This window comes from Chrysemys picta, chromosome 7 (assembly GCF_011386835.1).
Source record: "Chrysemys picta bellii isolate R12L10 chromosome 7, ASM1138683v2, whole genome shotgun sequence".
Taxonomy (NCBI): Eukaryota; Metazoa; Chordata; order Testudines; family Emydidae; genus Chrysemys; species Chrysemys picta.
Window position 1 is genome coordinate 113,625,101 of NC_088797.1, and position 16,388 is coordinate 113,641,488.

Here is a 16,388-nt window from a genome sequence, read left to right on the forward strand (position 1 = left end):
CTGTTGCCACTGCAGTCTGTATTAAATATCTGTGTGTGTGTGTGTGTGTGTGTGTGAAAGCATGTGTACATATTTGTACATGCATCTACTTATCTATTGGTCACGTCTGCCCAGAGGCTTCTGGCCTCCTGACAAGCATAACATGATAAAATAAAAGACAATATAAATTCCTGAACCAGCATGAAAACAATAATCTCCAATAACTGACTCTTTTAAATAATTTGCTACAATATTTTTATAGTAGTTGTTTAAATTTCTGTGTTTAACTCTTATTGTCATGTGCTGTAAATTCATAGTGCTATACAAGAATGGTTTTCCATTAACTTTTACTTCTGGTGTTACTCATCTCATTTGCATCCTCTTCATTCTTGTTGTCTTCTAACCATTTATTATCATTTACTTTATTACTTTTCCTAGTGAAGTGATCTATTACACATCCGGCTATGCTTTGAGATGCAACAGTCGTCTGAAGTGTTTCAACTTGAGCTTTTCTTCTTTACGCTTTTTCTTACATGTTGAAATTTGTTGCAGAGGATTTTTTTATCCCCATTTTGTGACCTAACCTCGAAAAATTCTTTGTAGGTAATGTTGACAAAAGTGAAAAATATGTGGTTTTTCTCTTGGCTATTTATTTAATACACAAAAAGGACCCTATCCTAAGCTCCAGAGACCTTTGCCATCAATTAAAATAGTAATGTAAGATAGTCGCCAGCATGTTCTGCTCATCCCAACCTCCTTTCCCCCCGAAAATACCAAAGCTTAAATCAATCCAATCAATACATCCCCTCATCACAAACACGTGTCCTTTATTGTGCCCATGTGCTGGTGTATCCTCAAAAGCCTGTTTAAAAGATTTTGCTGCATGCCCTGAATGTCTTATTGACAGATTCAGGCTATCTTAAACCAATGATTCTCCAAAAGATATGGCTAGTTGTGGTTACTGTCTTGCTGACATTGTCCTTTCTTTTTCACTGAGGGGGCTGAACCTTGAGCACCTCTGACTGTAGCTGTGGAAGTATGCCATGGGAGGGAAGAATCTCTTGAATTAGGTATCTTTCAAAACAACATCTTACATTCCATCCAGAAACGGACTACCAGTGCAGATCACAGTGCAGTGGTGTCACCAGCTTAATATACTATGATAGCAAGGAACCCAGAGCTTTTTGTGGATTGGTGCTTTTTCTATATTTTTATAAAATGACTCCATGACAAGTAGTAAGTCAAGGATTCTGTGCTAGCCTCGGTGGTTCAAGTTGATTTTAGTTGTAACACGTAGTTTATCAATATTTAGGTTACAAAGCATAGTTGGTGGTAGCAAGGTCCGCCTCTGAAAGAAATAGTCATAATATTCTGGTCAGATAAAGATGAAAAGCTGCTTTCCCAGATTGCTGTGTGATCATTTCACAATAATACCCCCTGAATGAAAACTTCAATAACAAATGGGAGCATGCACTCTGAATGAGGGAAGCAGATGTAATTCCGGCCATATCTATAGGTTGTCTAACCTTTGATTCATCACTTGTCACACATTCATCTGGATTGAACTTCATTCAGGCTTCAATTTCAGTAACACGTTAGAGGTTTGTCTACACACAAATTGAATCTGAAATAACTAACTTTATTTAAATTCATACCTTTAGTTACTTTGGTTCCAGAATAAGAGTGTCTGTGCATAGTCTTCGCTGAAATAAGTAATGGTGTGAGTTAAAGCCAATTTAGTTATTTCAATTCCAGTTGGTGTATAGACAAGCCCATAGTAAGATATCCTCGTACACCTACTTCCATTCATTTTGTGATGACATGATATTGCTGGTGTGTGTGTACACACACACACACCAGCAATATCATGTCATCACAAAATGAATGGAAGTAGGTGTACGAGGATATCTTACTTATATATATATTTTTAAACTCTGTATCACATCTTAAATTAGTTTCCAGAAAATAATGCTTGCTTTCCAGTCCTGGTTTACATCTTTCTCGATGATATCTTAGATCTTATTTTAATAAATAATGAATCAATTCCCCCCATCATTTCCCTTCCTATCCAGTACAATCTATACTCTCTTTCCTTCCTTAATTTTACCATTTATCAACTTTTGATTTGATGCAATGTATATTGTTGATACAGTGTCTGATCATCTTACCAGGAAAACAGCCTTATACATTTTTTCTAGTTAAATTTAGTGCTAGTGAAAAATGTTGAGTTTACACCTGTGAACACTGAAGTCCTCTTTCTACCCACAGATCAGATAGTTCTGGATTATCACACTAGTCAGGTTGTGTGAAGAAATGTTCAGTGTACCTAATCTTGAAGGAACTAATCTAAATGGAAAAATTAGTTATTCCCAATGCTGATTCAGTCCTTGGAATACTTTAAATCCTTGATGATCATTTTCCCCATGAGCACTGAAGATTTCAAATTTGGTTTTCTTGCAAGGAAATGTGGTTATCCCAATTTTCAGGCTATGGTCTCGTTCTCTCAAGTAAATTAAAATGAAATACTGTTGCAGCTGTAATTATCTAAGACATTGTTTCTATTCTGCTTGTTCTCTCTTGGAGTATTATCATAGGGAGTGTTATTTTTACTCCCTTGATTTTAGCATGTCTGACTCATTGGGTGTTATGTTTTATTTCGCCTTCACTTTATTATAAATTAAAATGTTCCTTCTAGCACCTGTCTAAGATGAAGTTAGAATTGAGACAGTAAACATTTATTTCAGCTATAAGCAAAAATGCTAATACCTGATGGATAATGCCCGTGTAGCTTTATCCTCATGCACAAGATTTGGAAACACTGTGATTTGTAAGCAAGGGACTGATGGACTGGAAACACTTGGGCTAGTCACTTGTATCTACATTAAGTCCAAAAATGGGTTTTGCTCTGGGACAGGTGTGTATGCATGGGTTTGCTTTCATTGTGTTCACTGAAGAAAACCCACTTTTTACCTCTCCAGTATTACAAGACAGTGAGGATTACCACCAGGAGCAATTTATCTTGAAAGGCAGGTGGCCTAGTGGTTAAAAGATTTGTTAAACATTCATGTGCTCTGGATTTTGATGGTATTTATAAGTAATTTTAGAGGCAACTACTGGTGTAGGGCACTTTCCTTTTTCCTCTTTGGTAAGTGGTCTAGCTGAGCCCTTTTTTCTTTTTTCTTTTTCTTCTTTTTAATCACTAGGCCACTGTGTGTGGAATCAAAGCACTGAAACCATGGGAATAGTGGGAACGGTCTCGGGGTGCTCAGTATTTTTGAAAATCAACCAACTAATTTCTAAATCTAAATCCTGATTTAGGTAACTGACTTCATATTCCTATTTTTAAAATATTTGCCTAAATTTTAAATTAACTGAAAACAGTTGATACTTCATTGGCAGAGAGGGAAAAGAGGAAGAACTTTGGAAAGTTGAAGTACTTGTGGCACACTCGAGACTAACAAATTTATTTGAGCATAAGCTTTCGAGGGCTACAGCCCACTTCATCGGCTGCATAAAATGGAACATATAGCCTGGAGATATATACACATACAGAGAACGTGGGTGCCACAAGTACTCCTGTTCTTTTTGCGGATACAGACTAACACGGCTGCTACTCTGAAACCTTTGGAAAGTTGTGGACTCAATGGGGAAATCACTCCATTGCTTCTCACATTTGGCAGTGGCAAGAAACAGAGGTGGAGGCTAGCTTTCATTCTGAGCCACAGGTTGAATATGCTCGTCAGCAGGGTTTCAAATTGCAGTGGGGGAGGTCTAGGTTGGATATTAGGAAACACTATTTCACTAGGAATTGTGGTGAATAGTGGTGAAGCACTGGAATGGGTTACCTAGGGAGGTGGTGGAATCTCCATTCTTAGATGTTTTTAAGGTCAGGCTTGACAAAACCCTGGCTGGGATGATTTAGTTGGTGTTAGCCCTGCTTTGAGGAGGGGGTTGGGCTAGATGACCTCCTAAGGTCTCTTACAACCCTAATCTTCTATGTTTCTATGGCCCAATCCATCTCCCACTGAAATGAATAGAAACTCTCCCATTGTCTTCACAGGGAGTTGTATGAGACTATATATGAGTAACAGACTTTATGGTTTGTAACAAAATATACACAGATTTTTGCCCCCACTCATATTATTATTCAGATAATGAGCAGAATGTTTTAAGCAATTCTCCTTTATCAGTTGGTGGAAGAGAGAGAGAGAGGACAGAGGAATCATAGTGACAGTAAAACGACCTACCGCCATGACTGGAAGAGAGACTAAGTATTGGTCACAAAAGATTTACTGGAAGCAGGGTGTAAAGTGTGTGAGGTGAGCAGTATCAAATATAAAAAAGTAAGTTGGAGAAACCAACAGAATCAGAAGAAAATGAGGAGAGCGAAAAAACAGCTTGAGAAATCCAGGAAAACAGAAGTGGGCTTGTAGCTCTTGCTACATTGAGTGAACGTTTTGAATTGCTGTCTCACTTGACTTTTTGTATATGTGAAAATTTGGCCTTAATTATTATGTACTAGTATATACACTATAATAGAAACAGAGTGTATTTTCCTCCTCACCTTTCCAGTCTACTACTGCCCAGGTAAGTGGGCTGTAGTCCACGAAAGCTTATGCTCTAATAAATTTGTTAGTCTCTAAGGTGCCACAAGTACTCCTGTTCTTCTTTTTGCCCAGGTAAAGGAGTCTGTGCTCCTGGTATTGTGGTGTTTGTTTATGTAGCATGAAGAGGGTCATTAAGAAGATTGCCAGAATAGTGGACATTGGTTCCTTATTAATTACAGGATTCTTAAGTAATTTCTTTAGTGGTTAGTAAATAACCATGCTTGTTCAGACTGGATTGTTGGTTATCTTGGGCTGCTAGGTAATAAGATTTTTCCTAGTTTGTCTTGAACCTTTCTGTCTCCTAGTCTTTGTTTTGAGAAGACTGATGGAGTGTAGAAGAGCAATACAAATAATAAATACCACTTACAAAATCAAGATAACCAAAAACTTGCGGGGGAGGAGCGAAAGTTCATGATCAGGATTCTCAGAAATATATGAGAAAAGGAAACATGGGAGGCATAGTTGGAAAGGGAAGAAGAGTAAGGAAATAAAATAAGAGGATATAAGCATAGGCATCATCTTCAGAACCTTTGAAGGTGAGGGCAAGAAGTTTGAATCTGAAGCAGAAGGCAATAGGACTTCCCTTGAAGTTGAGCCTTGGTATGAGGTTTGTTTAAATAAGAATAGATGCAATACTTGGTTATTAAATAAAAGTCCCTGTTCATGCATGTTACTGGCTATTTTCCTAGTGTATGCAAACTTTCTAAGGAAAAAGCTCATGGCATCCTGTCAACTGCAACATTTATTGTGGTTAAAAGTACTGTAAGCAAAACCAAAATAGCAAGTTTTATAACCTTTTATAATACACTGCAATATAAAAATTGGCAATAGTATAATGGAATTTAATAATTCAGGCCCAATATGCTGCTATCTGAAAACACAACTTTATTTTCCAAATCCTTTTCCTATTATGTACATTGTTTCTCTATTTGCTGCACACAACCTTGTATTTTAAAAACAGATTCTAATAAGAAATATTCACTGTTTCAGAATTGATTGTTCACGATGAACTGTTCACAAGATTTATTATTGTTTTATTCTTATCAGTATTAGAAAAAATTATATTTGACTCTGAATAAAAAATCAGAAATTGAGTCTACTTCTCTCATTCTCTTATGAGCTGAAGCATATGGAAATTTCATTATAACTAAAATGTAAGATACAGTCTCCAAAGTTACCAAAATAACCTTGTATTCGCCATAAAAATCAAATGTGTGTTTTTATACCAAGAACAAGAAAGGTCTGATCCTATAGTTATCATGCTAGCAAAACTCCACTGAAGTCGCTGAGAACTTGGCATGAGTAAATAGTTCAGGATCAGGCTCTATTGGCCTAGTCCTGCACCAGTGGATCAATGGGAACCTTGCTGTTGACTTCAGTGAGTGCAGGATCAAGCACCACATGTCCTTTTGTTCTTTTCCAAGGGACTTTTTTGTTTGTTTGTTTTTCATTTTTGCAACTGAACTATTTTTTTGGTGTGACGTTCTTTAAAGTCTTTGAATGCAAGTTGTGTATACTCCGAAGGCAACATACAAGTTGTAAACGTTCTATAATGAAACTCCTTCAGGCTTTTATGAATGTCAAAATAGTTTGCTGTATGTGTGCCAATAACAGGTGATACCGATTGTGACACACATTAGTTAACTTGTGATAATGATTTCAGTAGTTGGCTTACATTAAACAGTAAAAGACTATCCATACACAGATACACTAACATTTCTGTTTTTAAACCTTAAATGTGTGTTTTGACATTGTTACAAAACAAGTTAATAAACATCAGATGTCAGTTTAAAATTATAGTAATGTTCTGATCCCTAAATGAAAACATATGCAAATTCAGGAATATCCTTGCAAGAATACTGTCAAAGATACAATATTCCTGTCTGAGATTTATTGGGGGGATAAATGCTTAATCACTGCTGAGGTTGGCCTTCTTAAAATTGGAAAAACTGACTTAAAGTTTGTATAATTTTTTGTTTCCTGGTCTTTCTTGCCAGAATTTACTTTAAGAGTGCTCCGACAACAACCAGACCCACAATCCCACATGAAATTTTGGCCTGTCCAGTAAATGGTGTAGAAGGGGGAGCTTTCACTGCTTCCGCTTTTGCTTTTCTGAGAAACTGGATCTGCTTTTATTAATAATGTACAATTTAAGTCCAGTGATAGAACATAAGGGTTGTGTATGTGCATGGATTTTTTTCGTTTTTGTGTTTAAATATAGACGGGGGGAGAGATAGCTCAGTGGTTTGAGCATTGGCCTGCTAAACCCAGGGTTGTGAGTTCAATCCTTGAGGGGGCCACTTGGGGATCTGGGGCAAAATCAGTACTTGGTCCTGCTAGTGAAGGCAGGGGGCTGGACTCGATGACCTTTCAAGGTCCCTTCCAGTTCTAGGAGATGGGATAGCTTCATTATTATTATTATTATTATTATTACAGTAGAACATACGGAGTCTGAGCAAGCTTTCTTTTGAAGGTGACCTTTCAAAGGGCATCGGGGAGTTGTTTTTTTTTCACTTCTTTTGCTACTTTATGATGTACAAAGGACAGATATATATGTGTGTATGTATTTTCTGTTGTTTACATTAGAATTTAGGTTTTGTCTACCTTCTTTTTCCATTAACGAGTCGGATGAACTAGTTAGGTTTGTGGCATTACTGATACTAAAGAGGGTGAAGTCGGGTTAACTGAAAAGAGAAATATTTTTCTTCACTGTTAACACTTGTTTGCTTTTTGTTTAACATATATGCAAATTAAATGCCTAACAATTAAAAGGAAGAGTATCTTTATTAGAGATGTAATTCCCCTACCCCTTTATTGAAGGGATGAAAAAATTCTCAATCCTCTTATCTGGGCCTTTAAATGTATACTTAGTAAAAATAGGGAAGACGACTTGATATTAGTAAGGTATAAAACTTTTGGACCTTCTTTATACATCATGAAGAAGCAAAAAAAAAAAAAGTCCCTTCTTCTCCCTTTCATTTTTTCCTTGGCAGGTCACCTTTTGAAGGACATTCTCAACTCAAAATTCATATTTCGGGATCTGAAACCTTTTTATTTACTTAAGCCATCACTTGTTTAAAGAAAACAAACAAAAAACCTGAAAGGGGATTGAACTATTTTTCTCTTCCTTTTCAGTCTATTTACTTAGAGTATTTGATAGTACTATGTGCATAATCAGTTTCTTATCTGTGTTGATAGTAAGTGTCACTTCCTACCCTCCTGTTTTAACTTCGTTACATCATGCTAATCTACTGCTGTGGGAATACGTATGCATGTGTTTTTTCTAGATAGTTCACGAGCTGTGGAGCTGCTGACATGTCACTGTTTAGCGGGATGTTGCTGCTGACTAACTCAGGGCTTGTCTACACTGGCACGTTACAGCGCTGCAACTTTCTCACTCAGCGGTGTGCAAAAAACACACCCCTGAGTGCTACAAGTTTCAGCGCTGTAACGTGCCAGTATAGACAGTGCACCAGTGCTGGGAGCCACGCCCCTCGTGGAGGTGGGGTTTTTAGAATGCTGGGAGAGCTTTCTTCCAGTGCTGTGCCGCCACTACACAAGCCACGTTAAAGTGGTGTCGTGGCAGCGCTTGAACATTGCCAGTGTAGACAAGCCCTCTTTTTTTTTTTAATGTATATATATTTATTTATATATATATATAAATTGTATTGGTCTTGCAGGAACCAAGGTGTAACATCACCTACCAGCACCAAGTAAATGAGCAGCTGAGTGGGTGTCTGGGTGTCCGCTTCCTTGGACCCTTTCAGTGAGCTATGGAGACAGCCTATTTCCCTCATTCAATCCTCACTCTCTTCTCTGGTGCTAGAGAATGAAAATTTCCCACGCTCCCTTGATTCCTTTCACATGGCTGTACGAGCAGCAGGAGCTGGAGGAAACCTCAAATCCTCTTAGGGCAAGGAGAAATGGAAGAAGAGATGTAGCAATGTTTTCAGCCTGTGCCTATCCCCGCTCTTTCAGGATTGGGGACTCTGTGTGTGTCTCAGAGGCCCCCCAAAATCCTGCTCAGAACATGGGAAGTAATGGTGGAGGAAATGTGGGAGGAGATAATGACCCTCACTGAGTCCTGTGTACAGGTGGAGTAGGTAGAGGAAGTAGAGGGAGTCTTCACTCCACAGATGCCTCCTTGGGATTAGGGAGCAAAACGGAGTAGGAATAGAGCATGCTTGGGGTCAGGTGGGCCCTTGCTCCCTTTGACCAGGGAGCATCACTGGGCTGGTTTTAGGGGAAAGGGGAAATGATGGGGATCTCACTCCTCTGCTCCTCCATATAGGAGTGGGGAGTCAATATGGTTCCAAAACCAAACAGGAAGGGGTAGAGTATGCTGATGTTAGTGCTACGGTGACCAGCAAAGAGGAGGAGCAAGCCCTTCATTGTGAGGGCATACCTAAGTGGGGCCTGATTACTCTATTTGTGCTCTTGCAACTACCGTTAAAGGCATTTGGAGATGAACTTGCATAACTGATGGGATGTTTGGCCCTGAATTACCCAAAGGTCCCAAAAGCAGTCTGTGAGCGCTTCTCTGCTAGTGCCACTCATGTGAACCTCAGCAGGGGAGGAAAAAAATATTTACTGGCATATAAACTTAAGCAAAACCAAAACCAAAATGAATTTTGGGTGAAACACTTGGCAAACAATACACAGTTATGTAGTATGTTATTTACAAATAAAGGCTATTTTTGAAAAGTTGACAATGTCCTTTTAAATGGCAAAATAAAAAATATTTGGCTGTTTAATTGCTAGATGCCATATTCAGCCTTGTTAAGCAGATGACTTCAGTGGGGTTTAGTACACTTGCCCCAAGCCTGACTTTTCACTAGTCTCACATTCCAAGTGCCAAAGTAATTTTTTTTAGAGCTTCCTTTTCAGAAAATTATATTGGAAAAATATAAATTTGATCAATTTATTGCACAGAAAATCTTAAGCAAGAATTCCCTGAATAAAAATCTTCATAGCACTGGTGTTCAGTTTACAATATCAAGATTATTTTAACTTGTAAATAGCATCCAGCTTTATGACTAGTCTTCATAATGAAACATATCTCAACTTGTTTTCTCTCTCTCTCTTCCTTTCTCTTTTAAGATGGTTTAGCCTAGAGTCCAAACAAGGGAAAAGAACTAAAGACAGAGGAGAAATAAAGGTCAATATTCAGTTTATGAGGAATAATATGACAGCAAGCATGTTTGATTTGTCAATGAAGGACAAAACAAAATCCCCCTTTGCTAAACTGAAAGACAAAATGAAGGGTCGAAAGAATGATGGGACGCTTTCGGATACATCCTCTGCAATCATTCTGAGTACTCACATACCTGATGCGAACATGGACATGTCCAGTAATGAAATACAAATAAAATCAAAACCAAAAAAACCTTTCCTTTTGGGACCTCAGCGATTATCTTCAGCTCATTCAATGTCTGATTTAACTGGATCACATGTGTCTTCAGAAAAAATTAAATCCAGCACAATTGGCCATACACACCTTTTCAGAAGTCAGTTAGAATCTTTTACTTCTGTTGATGAAAGTGGTAAGTAAAACATGTTTTTCTTCATCTTAGCCATTGTGATTGTAGTCTCGTTGCTATCAGTGTGAAAATATTTAAGAATCTGGTACGTTTAGTGCATGCTGTAAATTCCAGACAAAGAAGTTTAGAATTTTTTCTCTGTATAGTAGCTTAATTAATAGAAGTCTTGCCTTTTTGTTTAGATCAGTAGGTGATGCCTATTTCCTGTTTAAATGTTGTTGCCAAGAAACAGGGAATAACCAGCTTCTGTGACTGTTTCATTGCCCATTTTTTCCTAAGTTTAAAGCATACAGTAATAACATTACATTTTATGTAGCAATCCAATACAAAAAAGGGTCTAACTGGTCAGAAATGTTTAAGAAAAAAATAAATCTGATCATGTTTTTTAGTGTCCAGAAACTGTCACCAAAGCAGGGCCGGCTCCAGGCACCAGCTTAACAAGCAGGTGCTTGGGGCGGCCAAGGGAGAGGGGCGGCACCTGCGGCAATTCGGGGGCGGCAGGTCCCTCACTCCCTCTAGGAGCGAAGGACCTGCTGCTGAACTGCCGCCGCCGATCGCGGCTTTTTTTTTTTGCGCTTGGGGCAGCAGAAATGCTGGAGCCGACCCTGCACCAAAGTAACTCTAATGTAGATGAAGAATTAAAAATGCTTTTAGTTGTGCAAAATTTCTTTTAGAAAATGACAAAAATGTATTGTTCTACAACTTCAAACTAGTCACAACCACCTTGTGTGTACAATTTTCATATCAGCGGTTCTCAAACTTTAGCAACCCGAGGATCCCCATTTTGATTTAAAAATTTTCACAGACCGCCAAGCCGGCTTCTAATTTTCCTCGAGGGTGCTCAGCACCAGACCCCACCCCTGCCCCACCTCTTCCCTGCCTTTGCCCCTCCTCTTCCCTCCCTCGAGCGCCCCCCATCCCCATTCCTCCTCCCTCCCAGTGCCTCTTGCATGCTGCTGATTAGTGGGGCCAGTGGCCTCGGACATGATTCGCGGACCCCTCTGGAGTACCCTCGCGGACTGCAGCGTGAAAACCACCGAGATAGAAAATAAGTGCTTATTGAAGAGCATATGGATTCCTTAAAAATTCCTTAATCACATACTAGGGACCATAACAGCTTTGCTTTTAAAAAAAAAAAAAGAAAAAGAATTCTCTCTTGAAATTAGAACCAATTGCAAAACTTCTAAACCTTAATAACATTAGCTCTCCCTCTGGTCATAAAGTGTGAGGTAATGTCTCACTGCTTATATACTAACAACAAAATTGTTTGCAGGAAGTCTGAAATCGCCACATAGGAGGACATTAAGTGCTGATACTTCTAAAATGAACCAGCTTGACAACACAGCTGATGAACGTGAATCAGCATCTGAAGCACAAAATGACCCCTTTACAAATGTGAGTGCTTCATTGCCCCAAAAGTTTGCAACGCTGCCAAGACAGAAAAACCCATTTGAAGAAAGCCCTGCATCATGGGACCAAAACATAAGTCTGTTTTCCAAGCCTGTTGAAATAAAAAAAGAAATTAAAAAAGAGAAAAAGGAGAAAGTTAGCCTTTTTGAAAGAGTGACTGGAAAAAAAGATAATAAGAAGTTGGATAAACTTAGCAATGGAGGATCTGACAGTTCCACTGACTTGAAATCACCTAGTGCATTTGGTGAAAGTCATAATCAAAACTCTCCGTATGATTCACGTAATCCGTTTACAACAAACTTCAAGCCCACAAGCATGTTGCCGACATCTAGGTAGGTTTTACTTATTTAGACCTGATATCTTGAGCATGTTATATAAATGAAAATGTGTTGTGTTCAAGTATATAATCTTTGTGCTTTTATTATATACGTTTATACCACTGCTCATCCATTTGTAAGTAAAAAGGATGAATTTCTTATATAGTTTGATCATTTCCTTTCCAGTGGTATACTTCTAAGGATCTTTTTGAAGTTACATTGTATATTGCTAACAGGAGCTGTGAGTGCTGTTTGGTTTTGAGTTTCTGAAGACATTATTCATGCTTCAGCATGGGTTTGTCTTTAAAGTCTTGGCTTTAGATGGAGCTTGTTTACTACTAAATCTAAATAGTGATCACATTTTAGAAGTCGCTAATTATTACAACACCTCTGTATAAGTATTGTAATATTTCAGATGCAGAGTGCAAGTATTGATAAATGTTAATCTTGTAATGGCAATTGCAACCTGCATCTAGAATAACTCCTGCTTCCCCTATTTTATGGTCACATTACACATCACAGTGCCCATTTAATAGGGATTCTTAGCCACTCATTCTGCATCTTTTTAAAATTGGAGTCATTCTGAGAAAAATAGTCTTGATTGTATATGTACATAAACTTTTAGTAAAACACTGCAAAGCCTCTTGGGTTTCTGCATTTATAATACAAGTTTCATTCCATTATTTCCACAAAGCCAAAAGTATAAAAGTTAGTCATCTTTACTGTATGATAAATATTATAAGAAAATATCCATCATGCAATAGATTTAAATGAAATATTTTACTTTTTACACATTCCAATATTATAGTCATATCAAAATCTTTGTGTGTTCTTCCTGTGTTGACATATATTTTGTGCAAATAGTATTTTCCTTTGAATTAGAAACTTTTACTTATGGAACTTATATATGTAATAACTTCACAATTTAACTTTACTTTTACAAATTTTAACTGGAAGGTAAGTAAAATAGAATGTTTAGTGTACATGTGGTGTTAGTGATATGGCAGGAAATGTCTAAATGTACACATTTATGGATACAGCATAAATTAGACTGAAAAAGTGAGCTTTTATATATGCATGTTCAATATTCGGATAAAATGTACATATTGAGAATTTAGATTTTTCAGCTGCTTTTTGCTTAATTTCTATTTTCCTCATTCTCCATATTTTAACCTCTTTATGGAAGGGACCTTGTTTCCTTACTCCTCAGAAAAGTACCTAGCATATTTTGGTACTACATAATAACAGTTTATAGTCTGAAGTCTTCCTCCAGTTCTCCCCATCTTAGTACACTCCGAAATCTCTGGGTACATTTCCCAACTAAAGGTTTAAAAGGCAAGGTAATGTAAATGATAGACAAATGCACTTGTCTTGCTTAAATTACAAAGAAACCATATACCTGGCCTCATGCAGCATGTATCTGAAGATTATCTGATAGAACCTCAAGGCTGAAATGTAAATTCTTTGTCATTTATAGAGTCTAAATGGAGACCATATGAAGAATGTAAAACTATTGTGAATGTATGTTGGTAGGACAAGGTCTATTTATCAGGCATCAGGATGGCTGACCATTAAGCTTTTAATGTTGAAGGAAGTGTATCGCTTTTTGAATCTGGGACTTAAGGTTTGAGGTGGTGGCTTTGGTTTTGGTATTGATCATAGCTGACTGGAGATTGGGATGATACGGGTTTTTTGTCTGGATCAAGTGAATCTGAAAAAGACTGGCAATTTTTTAAAATTTTTTGTCTGATTTATTATCAAAGATACCTGGAGCATACATACTCAAAGGTAATTAGGTGGCTAACTTCCACACACACATATATGAACTCTTGGTGAGCCTACCATGTTTCTTGAAGCTAATGTGAGTCTTTCTATTGACTTCAGTGAGCTTTATATCAGACCCCAAGTTAATCCTAATTAATTTAGTTTGGCATTTTTTGATTAAACAATAATAATTTGAGGAATGGCATTTCCTGGTAGTATAGTTAATTGTTGGCTAGATGAGTTCCTGGAAGGAGGCTTTTGTTCATCACCTAGCCAATCCATTAATTGCCCACCTTATTGATCATCCTTGCTATTATAACACAATACATTATAAAAATAAAAAGTAATTGTGTTTGCTACTTCAGAAGTGGGGAGAGATGTTAGTAGTTTGCTTACAGCACCTATTTGTTCCCAACAGTTAAATGGATGCAGTAGCCCTTGGGAAAGCAGGATTTCATTTTCATTGTTCTGGTAAGCTTAATGAGGGTTAACCTTCTGTTAGAGAATTACAATAAAATCAAGAGTAAGAGATGTTGGAAATATGGAGATATAGGAACTCATAATTTCTGATAATCTCAGCTCAGGCAAGAGCTCCTTCTGTCCCCTTGAGCAAGTCATTTAATCTTTCTGCTTCAGTTTCCTTATTTGTAAAATAGGGATGATGCTTCTGTACCCCTTAAAAATTTTGTGAGGATGATATTAGAATTGATTAAGGGCTTTGAAGATGTAAAGAATTATGTAAATGGTAAGGGTTATTTTCTTTTTTATTGTCTGATGTAAATGTGCATTAGAGACTTTTGTGCTAACTTCTTGATGTTTGAAATCTGTTATGGCCGTACAGTAAAAGAAAACGCACCTTTTGTAAATGTTTATAAATCCATTAGTTCCAAGGCATTTAGACCATGCAGCCAATGAAAAGTCACTAAGCCTACAATATATGCTAGTATTCTTTGTCACCCTTTAGCAGTAATGGGATTTGTCTTCATAACTCCTAATCCACTGCTTTGAAACTTTTGCCCTATATATTATATTGCATTCATTATTGTAATTGCTCCCATTAATTGATAGAGCTCTCAGGAGGATAATCTGTGGACACCAGCCATGTTGTCTTTATACTAAACACACCTAAATAAATAGATATTTGTTTTTAAAAATAAAAATCCTTCATAAAATGACCAAACCTTTGTGCATCATTTCTCTAAAATTGTTTGTTTAAAAAAAAATACACTACAGTGGGCTAATAAACTGATGTGAAAATTTCTCAATTTACACCACTTGACAGGTGCTAAAAGAAAAGCATCTTTAATTCTAATGTGTTGTTAGGACCTCTTTAGAGAGATTGTACAAGTTATTAACAAGGTCCTCTGAGACAGGAGACGGGTAATTAACAAGACCTACAGAAAGAGTTTAGGTAATTAATGAGCTTCTGGGTACTGGACACAGGGTAACAAATAGTCCAATAGTTAAAGCTGACAGGTTGTTACTAGTATGATCAAATGGCAGATTTAGGAAAGTGAATTGATAGATGTCTGTGAGCTTTCTAAGAATCGTTTAAAAATAACTCTTTAGGTTATATTTCCATGACACAGTAGTCTTATAATGGTAATTCTACACTTAAACAGTTCAGGAGCTAGTTGAGATTGAAATTTCTTTACAGACTATCAAATGGATGTAGCACCCCAAAAGGAAACATTCTAAGGCGGCATGAGAGGAATTATTACTAAGTGGCATGTATCTATAATCATTGTCTATTTTAGAGAAAAGTCAGCTGAACAACTAAATAAACCTTCTGTGAACTAGATGTTCCAGAAGCTGAGCAGACTTAGATTGAGTTAAATACATATATAGTAAAATAAGAAGAGCTTTCTCTACTCACATATGAGTTCTGATCAAACCACTCAGAAAAAATAAGAGAAAATTTGGTTACTTTCTTGATTTCTGGTTTCTTATAAAATTCTTCTATAGTGTATTTCAAGGAAAGAGGAAGGGAAATATAGAAGTCGAGAAGGAGGGAGTATTCAGATCTCAATAGGATTCTTTGTACATGCATTTAGATATACCAATCTGTTGGCCATCCACACAGTTTTGGAATAAAAATACTATCAATTTGGTCAAAGACTGTTGATGTGGAAAGGTCACAATAGCATATGGAGGGGTGGAAATTTACGGACTATTTGTGTTGATTCCAAAAGAAAATGTATGGTGCTTAAAATATAGGTGTTATTCCCATACTAACTTTGTCACCTCTTTTGTGTATTACATTAATACTGTAATATTAACATCTTTACATTAATTGCATTCAAAGAAATACTTACAAAATTCTTATAGAAATTGAAATCTATTTGAATATATATCATAATAACAAATACAAATAAAACCTGCGTTCCTTCTATCCTGTCATCTATAGTGAAAATTTATTGTGTTTTTAAGTATTCTTTTGCTACTTCAAACACACCTAAAAGGTGCATTTAAAAAAAAAAAGGGTTGTATTTAATAATCTCCATCTGTTTTGTTTATCTTTCTTGTTTTGAGAACCATTCCCAGATTTGACAGTGTTTGTCCCTTCAGTGAATCTCAATGGTTGTGCATGCTCATTATGCTTAACAGTCAGCCCTGGCTGTTGCTGGGTGTCTGCTGTTAGTAATGATGATGATGATTACTTTCTCTTTAGAAATACTTCAATTAATTATGAAAGTCTGAAATAACATAGATTTTTGCATTGCTCCTGTCTTCCTGAGCTCTCATCACTGTATTCTCACCAAACAGCTCTT

At 37.0% G+C, this 16,388-nt stretch overlaps 1 protein-coding gene across 2 annotated transcripts in view; it reads left to right on the forward strand.

Annotated features, from left to right (window-relative positions):
• Nucleotides 1-16,388, forward strand: part of RAB11FIP2 (RAB11 family interacting protein 2) — a 47,396-nt gene that overhangs the window by 6,317 nt on the left and 24,691 nt on the right. The window contains exons 1-3 of one of the 2 annotated variants that reach the window (XM_065552388.1): nt 3,843-4,298; nt 9,687-10,129; nt 11,400-11,868. In XM_065552388.1, coding sequence (XP_065408460.1) covers nt 4,231-4,298; nt 9,687-10,129; nt 11,400-11,868 — 980 coding nt within the window. In that variant the 5' untranslated portion in view covers nt 3,843-4,230. Of the gene's footprint in view, nt 1-3,842; nt 4,299-9,686; nt 10,130-11,399; nt 11,869-16,388 lie in introns of those variants that run through there. The other variant, XM_005284152.5, reaches the window with a different exon arrangement.